Raw genomic sequence first — 17,518 nt, 5'->3', positions numbered from 1 at the left:
TATTATATATTCATTTATCATGTAACTACTTTTAATAAGTAAATTTACTTGTGAATACATTGTCGTTACAATATTGTATGCTTATATTTTACATTTGTAGATGTATTAGTTTGTTTTAATAAATTTTTAATAAATTTTTATGACAAAAATTATTCCCTATACAACGCATGTGTTTAATCTAGTATGATAATAAAATATAAAATTTTTTATTTAAAGTTAAAGTTACATTTTATTCGTGATATCAGCAAAATTCAAAATTTTCAAAGATTTTTTCTAGAATTCGATACCGAATTTCTAAGTACACATTTTTTATAATATGTACAACTAGTTATTACAAGTAATATATTTATACTAGTACTTTCCGGTGCACTTTTTTACAATGTGTAATATATACATATACATTTGTGTATCTATATGTATGTGAGAGAGAGTTAAAAAATGAAAAATAAAATCTTCCTCACTTTTTTGCACTTCTCTTTTTCTCTCTCAATTTATTCCCCTGTGTCTGTTACACAAATTCTCTCTCTGCTGTGTGTGTTTTTCGCGTGTGAAAATCCATCCACCATTATTAATGCTCAAAAAATTTCAGTAAGTCCCTAATTACCTTTTCATATTATCTAAATTATATATATATAATTTGTACGTATACAATTTCAAAGATTTCAACTTTCTTCTTAATGATCATGAATTGAAGTTTAATCTGAATTGGGTATGTGTATTTTTTTATTCTCTAAAATGGGTCTTCATTGGATTCCTTTATACATTGCTAGATTGTTGGATCCTGTTGATTGTATCAATATCTGTATATATCAAACTCTGTATCTATAATATATCTCTATCTGTATCTATCTCTGTGTGTTAAAGGAAAAGTGAAAAAAACCCAATTCTCAACTCCCACTTGTCTTTCTTCTTTACCAAGTTTTTTAGACTCTTTATGTTTTCAGAATCTGAAAATTTGGATTTTATTATAAGCAATTAGTAAAATAAAATAAATTATCTAATATGAGATTGTTAATATTTTATTATTATTGTCCAAATTTTTTTTGGCAGGAATGAGGAAAGGATCCACTAGAGTCTCAAATGTGATGCGACAAACAGGTAAACGAAATAAATATAAAAAAATCACATCTTTTTAATAAATTCACATTACTACCCTTTTGTTTTAATATAATTTACAAAATGCCCATAAAAATCATGATGAAAAATTGAATAATTTAATGAAATTTTGTCTTTTTTCTATGTTTTTATCCATACCCTGATTGTGTAATTGAAGTTATCCTGTTATATTTGTTGATATATATTTTGGAAGATTTATTTTGTGTTTTTTTGTTTTTTTGGGATAAAAGATAGGGGTAGTGATGGAATTTGGAATAAAGCATCAAAGAATCTGAAAAGTTTGAATTGTGTGGATGATATGGATAATAACTCTATCTATAGTAAAAGACTCAAACTTTCCAAAAAGGTAATTCATTTTCATACTCATATTTATATGTTGTGTATAGATATAGATATAGATATAGACATAGATATAGACATGCATATATAATACTCAGGGGGTGTTTGGATGTGCAATTTCACTGTGATCATTGTAAATTTAAATTTTGTGTTTTATTATAGTTTGGCAGTTCTGTAAGTGCTTATTCAAATTTGACAAAAAATTCAGTTGGAATCATAAAAAGTTGCCAGACACTCAACAGTGATTATTGGGAAATGAAGAATTAGATAATCAGTTGTTTTAAACAGGGCAGGATGGTAATTTTTCTAGGTGTGTTGATAATGGGTCTTAGACTCTTAGTACATAGACTATTGATCCAATTTAAAAGATTGCAAAACACTCAAAAGTTGCTGATTGAAGCTACAAATCTTAATACTTGGTGTAAATTCTTATCCAAACATCCCCTTATATGAAGTTGAATTTTCATAATTTGTTTCGGTCCATTCATTAATGAGAGGTTTTATTGTGTTACCCTTTTGTAATTTGCAGACTTTAGATAATTGTCATCCTGTCTATCATGTATCCGTTCCAAAAAAATTACGCTCAGGTGTGTTTATTTGACCTTTAGTACTTTGTAAGTTATGTTGCTGATGCATTCTTTTATACCGCATAAAGTTTCAATTTTTATGTAGCTATTGAGTTGATTTTCTCTTAAGAACAGATTTTAATTGTGGTTTATTTCTATATAATCAAGGATTTATGGTTTTTCTTTAAGAGCAATCAAAATTCATGTTCAATTGAACGAAATTGTCGTTTAACCATCCGATACTTTCATACTGTGGGTCTGGTTTATATGACTTGAGGATGTGACTGTGAGTCCATTTATTTTAACCAAGATGAGACCGACAAACTGGAAGTTAGAGAAACCGTCAAGATTTGAAAGTTTTCTTTTAGTTACATTTAGTACAATGGTCAAAAAAGGGTTAGCAACTTAGCATGTGTAGTATGAATTTATAGTATTTTTCAGCAATGCAGATGTTAAAAAGTTTTAGTCTAAAATCATAAATGAAATCACTGTTGAAAATTTGGTCAATTCAGCACTTCTTCAGGAGTTAACGTGTAATTCCATATACAGCATTGCAGAAGCGACAAACCGGATATGTTTCTCCTTCTTCGCCAAGTCTATCAAACGGGATTTCTAGATTTGAAATGCCATCAGAAGATTCTAATAAGAAGCTCAAGGTTAAAGCAGTTAGTAAATTGAAGATTGTTGACTTTAGAAGATTAGTAGTTATATTTACCCAAAATACCATGTTCATTAAAATCATTTTACATACATTGCAGGATGAAGAGCAACAGTCAACAGTGTGCAAGTTGATAATGGAGCAAATAACAATATCTGAAGAAGAAGCCATTGCAGGCTTGCTTTCCTTGCCCAGAATATATGCTCGAAGTAACACCACACTTGAAATTAATTTAAACAATAAAATTTCAGAAGAATCTTCAATGTCCGAAGATTTAGTTAATAAGTGTGTGCAGATTGACGATCTGAATCAGTCAACAAACACAGTTGATGTAAAAAAGGTACAAACTTCTTGGTCTTCTAATTTTAATAGGCACAGTTCTTATGCTTTTACAACTTACTTTTGCAGGATTCTATTGATAATAAAAGTGGAAACAAGTCAAGAAAGAGATGCATGTCACATGTCTATATATGCAGAATCATCAAGGAACTGCAATTCATGGAGGATAAAACAGTAATCTCACACATACAAATGAAAACAGACCCAGCTTCAGAAAATATGATGAACAGTCGTGTTGGAATAAACTTAAATGAAGCAATCACAGCTAACAAAACGGAGTTTCAATACCAGCGACGGGCTTGTAAGGCACAGCCGTATTTTGGCAACCCATTTTATGACCCTTCACAATGGTCGAGGCCTGTGTTCCCTAGACAACAGATGTTGATGAATCCATTTATAACAGCCCACTCAGGTTATGTACAACCTACAATGCTAGATGCGCTTGGGGCAAAGCAGGAGTATAAAATGCAATATGGTCAATGTTCTATGGGATATGAGGAAAATGGAGGGTTGTTACATGTCGATATCCCTTCTGCACTGAAGTTAACATTGTAATGAGCTTAGTGTAAGGGTGTTTTCGGTGACTCTTGAAGTTATAGTAGGTTAAACGACTTGTTGACCTATAGCGCGGGTTTAGGGGTGTACAAACATATATATATATATATGTAAGATTTTGGTTCTCCATCAGAATAGTTTTAGAGACGGCAACATTTGTGTTCAGAAAGCATTATGAGGCAATGATTAATGCATTTAGGCGACAAAATTATGAAATCAAATAGTTTAATCATCAAATTTTGATCATTAAAATGAGTTTCCAACTCTGGCTATTTTTGCCAAACGTATGTATAATTTATATTAGCTCGGGTTGGCTTGGGCCAAACCTTTAACAAGTTAGAGTTTGATCCGGACAAAACTAGTAGGTGTTGCCTCCTTGAAGCAGCTCCATCCCAGTGTCTCGAGTTCAAGCAGCTCATGGGTTATGTTGGCAGTTGGCTTATTTATAGATTTAACACTTGGTACTTAGTAATATACACATTTCGTATGTACGAAAATGAATATGACTTGCACTGGTTGTGTATTCTTCATGCTTTTCTTGATGTACAGGGCCAATGGTGATTTGCATATTTTCTTTACTGAATTCACCCTTTATACAGTAAGTTGCAGATCTGTGGCGGTTTTGGCGTATGTAAACAAGCTAAGAGCATCTCTCAGTTGTTACCATATCTAGCATCTTAGAAGTCGATTTTAACCTTCTATTTACTTGAACTAATCAATCTTTTTAACAACAGCAAAAGAAATAGACATCATAAATTACATTTCAATCTTTTAGCCCTGGAGCATGACCCATCAATGGATACTAAACCAGCAAAAGCAATGTCTCCATGTGTTCGCACTTAAATCACAAAGACTGTTTTTCATTTCCAAGAATCTGAAAATCAATGATAAATTTCAATAAGGTTATACGAATAACCAATGTTGGGGATTGGTAACTCGGACTCAGCCTGGCTGCTGTCTGAGATAAGAGTACTCAGTGACTTGGGGAGTCTTCGAATATAAAAATAATATAATTTGAAATTATTTGTATTAAAATAAAATAAACATTCTGAAAATTTTAAAAAATTACATAAAATCTTTACAAATAAGTTGTCGTAGTGAAAGCTCGTGTATTAGTGTATAGATCTAGCAAGGGTTTGAGCGATCTTGACCAACTTTCATGGATCGTCATCATTTTTTTGAAATTGACTCCATTGACTGGTTTTCTACTTGGATTTTGCCTAACTCGCATCTGCTGACATCCGAGGTAAGAGTACTCGCCAAAGAGTCGGCCATGTTTTCCAACCCTGTGGATAACAAGTACAACCGGGTTAAATATATGCATAACAAACATTACCTCATTATGTGAATGACTAATCATGACTTCCATTCTTTCGAAACTGACGGAATTGAAGCAATGATTTCACATGAACCCTTTTGATTATTTCAACTTGCAATCCCGAAGGAATGTCGTCTGACATTTTATCAGCTTTTTTTTTTTTTTAACTCGTGGCTGTCCCACAAGTTCAGGGGCGGAGCTACGATAGGGGCAACGAGGTCAACCGCCCCCATAAAGTTTCGAAGACGTAATGTATTTTTTTCATATATCATTTTTTGCCCTACATAGATAAATGATAGAAGATAGAGTTAAAGAAAGCAATATCCACTCATAGCCTAGTGGAATTCCCCCAACCTCCTAACCAAGAGATTGAATGTTCAAATCTAACTTTCTACATTTTTACCTTTTTTTCCTTTTGCATTTCAATAAATATTGTTGTTTATATAAAATTTCAGTTAGTTTTCCAAATCAACACATTAATATTATCATATAATTAAATAAGTTAAGATAGGTAAATACATCACAAAAAAATATAGTTATAGTTTTGTTGTTTTCTTTTAAATAGAAAGTTTTTTTTTCCCCACAAATATATATCTAATAAGCATACGATAATAAGTTTTTATCATTTTAATTTTTTATTTGTTTTCTTCTCATATATAGATGTGAATTTCTATTTTAACTTCTTGGTGTAACACATCAAGTTCTAGTTTAGATAAATTTAATTAGTTTGACTAAACTATTTATTAAAAACCGGATACACTTAAATTTTTGAATTTGCCCCCATGCTGGAAAATTTCTAGCTCCGTCCATGCACAAGTTGCCTCCTTTCCGATGGTTCTAGCCACCCACTTGAACCAGCAATCGCTTAAAAAGTCATTATTATATATATAAAAATACCAGATCTATAAGATTTGAAAGCTACCAAGGTTTGAGTTGGATGAATGTTTGTATGTATATGTGGAACAGATATCTTAATTACTCGTGTTAGAGATGATTGAATACGGGAATTATTGATTTAGATTTACATATATGTAAATGTATGTACAATACAATAGGGGTGTTCGTGGTCCGATTTGGTCTGGTTTTGACTAAATCTTAAACCAAACCGGCATTTCCGGTTTCAATATATATTAAACCAAACCAGACCAAGTATGTTGTTTAACCAAACCAAACCAAACCATGTAAACCGGTCCGGTTTGACGGTTTCAAGGTTTTTTTTATTTTCAAATAAGTTATGCATTTTTCTGTATCAATAATTTTTTAAATTTTTTTATCACACGTATAGAAGACATGAACTCTATAATCTTAATATTAAGGGTAAATTACAAAAATCATACCTGAGGTTTGTTCAAAACGACACTCGTCACACCTACAATTTAAAAATTACGCGAGACATAGCTGTCTTTTGCAAAAACCCACACTGATCATACCCAACCCTAACGAAGCTTGACGAGCTGTTAAGTTTGGTCACATGCCACACATGTGAGGGGATTAAATAGTCTTTTCTCCACCCATATCTATTCTTCATCATGATCATCGTCTCATTCTTCTTCTTTTTTTCCCCAGATTTCAATAACATTTCAATATAATAATCCCAAATTTTATATCAAAAATCACAAACAACTATCAAATTAAAATCACAATCACAACAATTACCATCAAAATTTAACACCTTCTAAAAATTCACATCGAAAATCCAAAACAAAAACCATCTTCTTCTATATTCAATTCCATCAATAATAATAATTATTACAATAACAGCTTTATAGATATAATGGAAACAAAAAAAAGAAAAAAAAAGATTTTTATTACCAAATAAATAGCATTGTATAGGGCTAAGAAATAAAACAAGATCTGCATATTCCGACCTCCAAGATGGTGTTGGCATATTTCGATCAGATCTACTACAGTGATAGCAAGACGTTTAGGTCTTTTCAAGTACTAAGTCGGATTCAAGTATCTCCATTGGATCGATGACGTCGATCTGCTTCTTGCTGATTTTATATTTATTTATCGATTATACAATATATAGTGTGTGTGTCAATATATATTATATATATATATATATATTATGGGTGTGTGTGTCGATATATAAATATGATGATGATGATGATACAACAAAAGTGAGATTTTAAGTTAAAATAAAGTAGGATAAGATTGCTTTGTCAATGTGGTGATTGTTATGTCTTTTGATTTTGGAGATTTTCTGTGTTTTTTTACTACTTGTTTAGCCATCTTAGGTTTGTTTAAATGATTATCAGGTAGTGGTGTTTGTAAGTCTGGTTTTTGATATAAATATATTTTAACTTAAAACTAAAAGAAGTAAAATGAAGTATAATGAATCTGGGGTGAACTTGGGGAAGAAGAAGGGAGTGGCAACAAAAGGGAGAGGGGGGGGGGGGTAAATATGGGGGCAAAAGAGTCTTTTACGCATTCATGTGATTGGCATGCGACCAAACTTAACAGTCCGTCAAGCTCCATTAGGGTGTTAAGTATGATAAGTGTGGGTTTTTGCAAACGATAGGTATGTCTCGCGTAATTTTTAAATTGTAGGTATGACGAATGTAGTTTTGAACAAACCTCAGGTATGATTTTTGTAATTTACCCTAATATTAATAAAAATATTGATAAAGTTACAAATACTTTGTGTTTTATACTTACAAAATATAAATTATTAAAGGTGTTGGAGGACTCAAGGCTCAATATTTTGATCTTTGAGTGAAAATATAATGAAAGAATGAAGCTCAAAAGATAAAAGGATAAAGTAAAAATAAGAAAATATGAATGTAAAAGTTGGTTTATATAGATAAATTAGTGTATATATATATACATATATACTTTTGGTCCGGTCCGGTTTTTGACGGTTAACTCATTACTCAAACCGTAACCAAACCAAGGAACCCGGTTTTACAAAATTTAAACCGTCGGACCATACTTTAGCAACTCAATCCGACCAAACCAATCCAAATAACCCGGTTTGGTCCGGATTTTACGGTTTGACGGTTTGATGAATACCCTTATAATACAATATGTGTTTTTGATTATAGATGCAGGTATAAGATTATTTTGTTTCAGGCAATAAGATAGGGGAATAATTACACTATCTCTTTATATATTAATAACCACATCACCACTTTCGTAGCCGACACCTCTGTCGCAGTATCACTAGTCGTCGCCAACATCACATGGTCGCCATTACCTCCGTTTCCACCTCATCGCGCAAGCCTACATCTATGATAGTAAATTAGTAAGTAAGTAAATAACTCTCAATGTCATTTCCTATGGGTTTTTGGTGTTACTACAGTCATCAACGGTGTATGAGAGAGGTTGAGATGTACACAATTTTACCCCTACTTAATATAAAAATCTACATTCAAGTTTTAACAAAGATAAAAAAAATGACCTCCAACCTTGCTACGTATGAAGATCAAACCTTTGACTTATGTCTCCAAGGGAAAGGGTCTAACCACTTAATTTAACACCCCACGCCACCTATAATAAAAAAGGTAAATAAAGAAAGTTAAATGCAATTTTGGTCCATGTGGTTTGTACATTTTTGCAATGGAGATTTCTTTTCGGGTTCACTAGTGATGGGGTCCCTGTGGTTTGTAATTTTTGCAACCTTAGTCCAACTTGACGATTTCGTCAATTCTCTTCCGTTAACTAACCCAAATTGATGATTCCGTTAATCTTTTCTATATTATTTTAAATGTTTTAGTTTTTTTATTTTTTTTATTTTTTTATTTAAGCGTAAATATATTTGTTTGTGTTGAAAGTTCTATTTTAAACTTCACATTAATCCAATGAACTAACTAATACTACCATTTCTTCTAAGCATTACATGCATTATATAAAACTAGTTTATTGTTTATATTTTTATTTTAGAAATGAACTATGTTGTCAACTTATTCTAAAGATTTTATCTCTTTGTATTCCCTACTTAAGAGGTTTTTTTTCTTTTCTTCCAACTATCAATCTATCATATATGTTGTATCTTAATATTATCATCGTTGATAATTAGGCTCATCTTTTAGACCAATTAATCATTTATCTTATCTAAATACCGTTTTTATCGTTGGTTGTGTGAAGTATAATATGATGTTTGAAATTTAAATCTTATATAGTAAACGTACTCAATCTCGGGAGTACTCGGGGATGGTTAAAACGATAACGTAATAGCTAGTATCCCAATAGCTAGTATCCCAATGATACCCTACGATAATACTTTAATATTTTAATCTAATACTCCAAACATGTGGTCCTTTAAGTTTGTCCACATATGATAAATAAACATTTACTGATGTAAAATACATGACTTTAATCTTTTTTTTCCACCATGTAAAATACATTACTAATGTAAAACACATTACTCTAAGTTTGTCCATATATGATAAAGAGAAAATGTCACAAATGATCCATGTAGTTTGTCATATTCGCGTTTTGCTCCCTATGTTTTTTTTCGTTGCAAACGGTCCTTGTATTTTTCATTTCGTTGCTAACAATCCCTGACACTAACTTCTGTTAGTTTGACCGTTAAACCTTCCCACATGCATACCATATGAGGGTATAATCGTCTTTTTATATACAAAACACCTTCATCCTTCCTTCACTCCCCTTTCTTTTCATCATCTTCTCTCTTTCTACTCCACCCACCAAAACTAGTAAATTGATGTAACAGATCCCAATTTCAAATTAAAACTAGTAAATTGATGTAACAGATCCCAATTTCAAATTATTTTAATTTATACCACTACTGCTATTCTTGATCTATGATATTCATTAATTATCATGATTCTTCTTTCCCAAATTTCATTATAAAAGACCCATCATCAATTAATACCTAAACACTTAATGTACCCGTAATCATGATTTTGTGATTTTTTTTTCTTTCTTCGGTCATCGATGGGTAAACCCACCAACTATAAATGGTGGATGTGGGTTTCTCTAGTTGGTTTCTCCGACGGGTTATGGTGGCTTCGGGTTATTGTGTTGTTCTCCGGCATCTTCCTCTGATAGAAATAAATGTATGGTTGGGTGTCATCATCTTTGATTCCATTTCTAAACAGTGGTGTATACACATGCTACTCTTTTTTCAACCTCATGTATATATTAATATTATATTTTTATTATAATTTATAAGCATAGATAAGTATTGATTGAAACAGTTTTAGTCAAGTATAAGCTTTACCTTTAACTTACCACCACCATGAATCTCTTGTTGTTATTGTTACATGTAAAAATGTGTGTATGTATTTTGGGTTTTTTTTTTTTTTTTTTTTTTTTTTTTCCGCCTTTGTTCACAATGTCCACAAAATCAAAGAAAAGGAATGGTGAATGTATATGGTGCTTGGTTAATATCTATCGAAGTTAACAACAAATGCCAACACTTCACAAATTTATGTAGGTACTTGTGCTACGGTTCAGGAACTTTTGCTAATGGTTTCACAAAACTGTGATGGTAGGAAAGACTTAATATTTCAAGTTCCAACAATGCCTTTTTACTTATTTCCTAATTAATATGTTACCCAATTTCTCACAACCATAGATCGAAACATCCAAAGGTCCAAAAATGTTTGCTTATTTTAAAGAAGGATGTATTTGATTCCAGGGATAAGTGTGCCAGAATTCAATTAACTAATCATAAAAAGTTATTGTGTGCACAAACTCTAGGTCAGCTTTATTGTGTTCAGGAAACTTGTTCAAGAGTCCCATAGCATGGAAAAGTGACCGGGTAAGAAGTTAGCCGGTCACCACTTTCACTTAACTCGTCGAAAACTGCAAATACTCGCCGGAAAATTTAAAAATCCAATTAAACCTTCATTTCTTCGAATTATACCACGAAATTCACACCAAAATACTCAAAAATCAGCCGCAAACAAACCCACAACAAAAGTTAAACCGATTGAGACTCGCCGGAAAATTCACCAACTCGCCGGAAAAATTAAAATCACCATAACTTTGTTGTTTCTTCGAGTTTCGACTTGAAACCAACACCAAACTGCTCAAAATTGGCGTCCGCACAAATCCTAACTGAAAACAATCTCAATCAAATCCTTGCTGGAAAAAACGATTTTCGCCGGAAACAGTAACCGTCCACAACCTTCAACCAATCGGGAGGAAATGAAGATATCACCACAACAAGTATTAGATACACCACAAGGTTCCAATCTATATGCAATAGAAAAGAAAATAAAGAGATCCATAATCAATAAAACGTGATTTATTTTGACCAAAACAATAAACCAGATGTTTATTGGGTATGAAAGCCAGTAGTGACACCAGAAGAACAAATTGATTCCAAGAAAGAACAAAGTGATAAGAAATAATGATATTCAGTATATCATAGGTAGCATCAACGGGAGTAATCAAGAGGAAGATGTAATCACAAAAGCCCCATACAGCCTTCAATCCCTCGAATCAATAACAGAATCACCAAGGAACAAGAATCCCCAAAACATAAACCAACACCAAAAATTAGGGTTTTATCAAGAAACCCCCATATCAACCGAGACAGATAAATCTATGGTTTGGGATTTTTATATGATCAGGGGAATATAATATTAGAAAGGAACAAGAATGGTTAAGAAGAGAAACAGAGAGAAAGAGACAGGAAGGGTTTGTATTCCTAAGATAAAGATCATGTTATTTACATTTTTGATAAACAAAAATCATGGATTTGGTCCCTTACTCCCTTAAATAAAAATCTGGATGTTCTGCTTTTTCTTCCATTTTTTTTTTAATTACTAAATGAAAATTGACATCCACGTGGAGAGGTAACCGGTTCCATATAAGCAAAATCCACTTTGAGTGTTACTATAACCATAACTTCAATTTTCCTGAATACAATAAAGTTGGCTTAGAGTTCGTGCACACAATAACCTTAGGTGATTAGTTGACTGCATTCCGGCGCAGTTATTTCTTGATTCTAACCCAATGAATATATGTGTGTGTGTGTGTTATTGATATGAGAGTATGTATGAAATATTTTGATTTTGTTGTTTGATCTTAAAAAGAAGGGCAATAAGAAAGAATGAGCGTTATAGACTTAAATTGACGATTATACCCTCACTAATGGAATAAAAGTAACAGACTGCTGGCAATGTAAATGAAAAATACATGGACCATTTGCAACGAAAAAAAAATATAGGGGGCAAAACGAAAATATGACAAACCACATGGACCATTTGTGACATTTTCTCTATGATAAAAATACATTTACTGATGTAAAATACATTACTTTAATCTAGTACTCCAAACATGTGGTTCATTTGTTTCATCACGTATCCCGTATTTTCCACCCCACAAGGACCCCTATTGCTAAAATGGAAAACCAAAAGGACTAATCTTACAACTAACTCTTCTTTACCTAACCACTTCTTAATCATTTAAAAATTTTAGTTAACTTAAAATTTTAATTTACATGTATCATAATTAAAATTATAAATAAAAATATATGGAACTAAAAATCTATTAATTAAATAATAGTTGTAGAAAAAGTTTTATAAAATATGAAACTAAACTTTTTTATATATGTAAATTAGAATTTATAAGTTTTTTTTTATTTTCATTTATTTAATAATTTATTTGATTTCAAAATGTGTTGTTGACTTTCTGTGTATTTGACTCGAGAATAGATAACAAAAATATAATATATGACATTTATATTATCCGAACAGATTTGCTTAATAAATATCAAATTCGTAACATACAATCTTTTATTTATTTAAGCTTATATAATAACAAAACTTTATATATAAATCAGTTATTAAGATAAAAGTATATATATAAGGTATATCAAATAGCTCTATTATTAAAATTTTAAAGTGTACATAAATTTAGTATTAGATACCTAACGAGCACATAATTCTATGTTACAATCTCTTGAACTAAATTAAAAAGTATTAAGATGTTAGTTGCAAGATTGGTCCTTGTGGTTTTTCCATTTTAGCAACGGGGGTCTTTGTGCGGTGGAAAGTACATAAATACCCCCACACGTGCACACTTGACGGCAACCTTTAACGGATCCGTCAAATTTGGACCAATTTTGCAAAACATTTTCAAAATAAGGACCCCCATTGCAACGATTCTTGAATAAGGACCTCCTTTGCTAAAACATACAAACCACAGGGACCAATCTTGCAATTTAACTTTTTTTTTTTTAAATCAAGCTTGCAAAGGAAGGATTGTGTATAGTTGTGTTACTGTTTCCTCATAAATAAAATATATATTTTTTTTATTTTTCTTTTTTGCATATAAAATCTTTTTTACTAGCATGTTACGATTGGCAGATTGCCTGTGATGGTCAACTCTGATTTGTGCTGGATGAGTGAAATGAAGAATGGCGATTGTGATTTTGACCATGGAGGATATTAATTTCTTGATCAAGGGAGCTGAAAAGGTAACAAGATATCTCATCTCTTGACAATTATTTGCATGTTGTTGTTGACATTTCATGCATATCATGAATAAATCCAGGATCATTTTATATACGGCTTAAGGTCTAGGAATGTAATGACTAATGAACTTTTAAATCCCGAACTATTATACACCAATGTTAATGTTGTGTAATGAGCTGCTCGAGTGTTCATTATATGTAATCAACTTTTAAATCTCATTTATTGGATGTATCCGACAAATAAAAAACCTGCAAACTGACAACGTGGCAATAGACGTGGCAAATTATAGACACACATATTCGGTATACAACAAATATCATTTTAAATATTTATTGAAATATTTCATACATCTTTTATGGGGTTATTGCAGACATTTATTGCCCAAGAAAAAATGTGTTTGAAGAGACTTTGGCTGGTCAACATTCCAATCTGGAAAGTCAAACATCAGTCGGCTATGGCAAGAGAAGTGGTCCATGTAAAGCTTGTTGACACTCATATTAGAGGTGGAGGAAAAGTCATTACAGTGTACTTGTTTAGTTTGGTGGAAATTCCTGTATGGGTGTTATTCTTTGCTCTTGATGTAACCTCAGACAAGCAAGTGATCGAGTTGATTGATACCAATACTAAAGATAATGCCATTCTCAATACACTTCTTGCATCAATTTATGACGCGGACCAAAAGTATAAGGAATTCAGGGGGGAAGGTAAAGCTTTTAAATGTCTCTGAGATGCACTTGAACAAAAATGGGCCTATCCACCTAAACAAACCTATAAAGACTTCATGGAGAAATTTTTATTTCCCAGTCTTTGTGGGTTTAACCGTACCATAAAGCTAGGTATCTAGGGTACATGGTGAAATGTCTGTTGGAAACTTATACGGGTCGTAGGAAAGTTGATGATAGAGATAGTTTTAGAAGCAAGAGAGTGGGATTGGCAGGGGAGTTATAACAAAAGCTTTGCAAAGAGATCTTTGGGGAGATCGTCCTTTACACCCGATTGAACACTATTTGGATGCATCTGTTGTGACTAATGGTCTTCTAAGGGCGTTCTCTACGGGCACTTGGGTACATCCCTATAAAAATCGGAAAAAAATCTCAGGGGTGGTGGCCCAACTTAGGAGGACCAATCCTTTGCAGATGATGGCTGATATGAGGAGAACACGTCAACAGGTTCAGTATGCAAGGAATGTTGTAGATGCTAGATATCCGTAAGTAATTTCTGTTTTTTTGGTTAACTTTATTGCCTATCAGAATGAAGTAACTAACCTCAGTTGATTTCTATTTTGGGTAGCACTCTATATCGTCCATAATAAAACTTAAACTTTTAAGAACTTTTCATTTTGGGGAATCGGGGAATTGAACAGGCTTTTAAGGGCCATATAAAAAATAACTCAACATGGCCAAAGTCACGGGCATGTCATCATTTTGATTGGGTAATCGGGTCAGATGACGACAAAAAGAACTCTTCTAAACTTCGAGCCTTTTTATTGGCAAAAACAAAGCATAGCACCCGAAATCAAGCAGAAATTTGCTACCTTTTTATGCAAAACACTTGTATACTTTTACTCTTTGATTAAGGCTAGGTTTACTGACAAAAGTTGTTGGACACAGTCATCCTTCACGGTGGGGAAGAGTCTATTTCATGACCATTCCCGATGGAGAAAACTAATGGTTTGGTAAAGAATTTCTCAAGCGCTGGTCTTGTGAGCACAAAAATTCAAGTGAATATCCTCGATATATTGATAAATTCCGGAATGGAAGAATTGGCTGATGATACTTCAACATCACATGGTAGGAAACACAAAGTCTTTGTCAATGGAGTCTGGGTTGGAATATGTGATGATGCTGCTTCACTTGTTAATGATATCAGAAGCAAGCGGCGCAGACAGGAAGTGCATTATCAGGTTCCAACTCTCTTCATCTTGTTAGTGTGTGACTCTGTGAGTCTGTGTACCATGAAGTTTATCTTTTTTTCCTTTTTGTAGGTGGAGATTAGAAGAGACGACAAGAATATGGAAGTGCGTATATTCTCTGATGCTGGAAGGCTTATGCGACCTCTTTTATTCGTTAAGAATTTAAAAAACGTTAGATTTTTAAAGGGTGTACAATATTCCTTTCAAACTCTTCTGGACCATGGAATTATTGAGCTCATTGGGACCGAAGAGGAAGAGGATTGCTATACAGCATGGGGAGTTAAGTACCTCTTTCACCCTGAGCTTGGTCATGCTAATGCATCTGACACATCTAACAGAGCAAAAGATCCTTTTGGAAAAATGTCACCTGTTTAAACACATTGTGAGCTTGATATGTCATTCCTTTTAAGTATAAGCTGTGGAATAATTCCTTTTACAAATCATGACAATGGAAAACGAGTCCTTTATCAGGCTCAAAAACATTCTCAACAAGCCATTGGATATTCAACGAAAAATCCAAACATCAGAGTCGATACCCTCACACATAATCTATTTTATCCCCAAAAGCGTCTTTGTCAAACGGTTCTTTGCGATTGTCTTGGAACCCCCAAATATGATGATGGTCGAAGAATGCAGTCAAGAGATGAATATTACAATGGCCAATGTGCTATCGTTGCTGTATATGTGTACCTTGGTTACAACCAAGAGGATTCGTTGGTGATGAATCGTGCTTCACTAGAGCGTGGTATGTACGTTTAGATCAGAACATGTTAGAAGCTACAAGGCAGATGTTTTTAACAAGGATTCGTTTGGGAAGAAGGGAAAGTCAGATGACCATATACACTTTTGCAAAATTCCAAGTAACTTTGGCCGTGATGATAACTTAGAGGAAGATGGACTTCCAGAGGCAGGAGTTCGCTTACGAAGTGGTGACATCATCATAGGGAAGTATGCTGAATCGGGGGGTGATCATAGCTTCAAACTGAAGCACGGTGAAGGTGGAGCAGTTCAAAAAGTTGTATTATCCGCTAACGACGATGGTAAAAACTTTGCCACAGTATCCCTGAGACACGTAATATCCATATTTTCCGACATTTCATAAACAGTGATATGGCTTTACTCAGTTGTACAAGATCTACAAGCCATTGGCATCTTGGGGAGCCAGATCCGTATCATCTAATTTTGTTTGTAATTAGAGTAATGCGCAAATAGGTAAAATGACATACAGAAAAGATCACATAAACATAAGCGTACGATTTATCACTTGTAGGTACGTTCGCCGAATCTTGGAGACAAGTTTTCAAGCATGCATGGGCAGAAGGGAGTCTTGGGCTTTTTGGAGTCTCAGGAGAACTTTCCTTTCATAAAGGAAGGAATAGTTCCGGATGTTGTTATAAACCGACACACATTTTATGATCGACAGACTCCAGGTCAGCTGGTGGAGGCTGCGTTGGGTAAGGGGATTGCCTTAGGTGGCTCACTGAAATACGCCACCCCTTTCTCCACTCCTTCTGTTGATGCCATAACCAACCAACTTCACAGGTATAAAAAGACCGATTTGTCTCAGCTGCATTTTAATATATATCTGATTTGCAGGTGTGGGTTTTCAAGATGGGGCAATGAGAGAGTTTACAATGGATGGACTGGTGAAATGGTTGAGTCTATGGTGTTCATGGGCCCCACATTCTACCAGAAGCTGGTCCGCATGTCTGAGGACAAGGTCAAGTTCCCGTAACGTTGGTCCCGTTAATCCTGTCACACGACAACCGGTGGCAGACCGCAAGCATTTTGGTGGAATCAGGTTTGGAGAGATGGAGAGGGACTGTGTCATAGCTCATGGCTCAACTGCCAATTTGTTTGAACGCATCTACACACTCTGTGATGCATCACATATGCACATCTGTAGGAAATGCAAAAACATGGCAAGTGTGATTCAAAGATCGGTCCCAAATGGACCCAAAATTCGTGGGCCATATTGCCGGTTCTGTGATTCCGTCGATGATGTTGTCAAGGTGAACGTTCCTTATGGGGCCAAGTTAATTTGGCAGGAGCTTTTTAGTATGGGAATTTCTATCGAGTTTGGATCAGAGCTTTGTTGAATGATTTGCATGATGTACAAATTAAGGATAATATTGAAATTTGAACCAGCAGAAACTGTGTGCAAGGAGGTTATGTAATTCTAGTCGTACCTGTAGTTAGTGTTACCAGCCTCGTGTAATCTGGTCTGGTTGGTCCTAACTAATATATAATATGATGTATATATTTAGATATAATCCTGCTGTATGATGTCAAATGGTAAAAAGGTAGAAGTAATCTGGT

General features: G+C 33.5%; 1 protein-coding gene and 1 pseudogene across 1 annotated transcript; both read left to right on the top strand.

Moving 5' to 3' along the window:
• The first annotated feature begins 483 nt into the window (after window positions 1-483).
• On the top strand, window positions 484-4,096 carry LOC122603476. The gene is made up of 7 exons (XM_043776186.1): window positions 484-588; window positions 1,051-1,098; window positions 1,347-1,462; window positions 1,985-2,042; window positions 2,571-2,677; window positions 2,780-3,019; window positions 3,088-4,096. Exons 2-7 carry the CDS (start codon window positions 1,053-1,055, stop codon window positions 3,571-3,573), a joined length of 1,053 nt encoding a protein of 350 aa, XP_043632121.1. The 5' UTR covers window positions 484-588; window positions 1,051-1,052; the 3' UTR covers window positions 3,574-4,096.
• Window positions 4,097-11,467: 7,371 nt separating this feature from the next.
• Window positions 11,468-17,298, top strand: LOC122604127 (annotated as a pseudogene).
• The last annotated feature ends 220 nt before the right edge of the window (window positions 17,299-17,518 follow it).

This window comes from Erigeron canadensis, chromosome 6 (assembly GCF_010389155.1).
Source record: "Erigeron canadensis isolate Cc75 chromosome 6, C_canadensis_v1, whole genome shotgun sequence".
NCBI lineage: Eukaryota > Viridiplantae > Streptophyta > Magnoliopsida > Asterales > Asteraceae > Erigeron > Erigeron canadensis.
The sequence above is the reverse complement of the archived record's forward strand: the minus strand, read 5'-3'. Positions and strand labels throughout refer to the sequence as shown.

Excerpts from the sequence above, each read along its gene's own strand:
- LOC122603476 (XM_043776186.1), top strand. The coding sequence starts at position 1,053 with ATGAGGAAAGGATCCACTAGAGTCTCAAATGTGATGCGACAAACAG. Across the intron at positions 2,043-2,570 it reads TCCAAAAAAATTACGCTCAG|CATTGCAGAAGCGACAAACC; the intron begins GTGTGTTTATTT and ends TTCCATATACAG. Across the intron at positions 3,020-3,087 it reads ACACAGTTGATGTAAAAAAG|GATTCTATTGATAATAAAAG; the intron begins GTACAAACTTCT and ends TTACTTTTGCAG.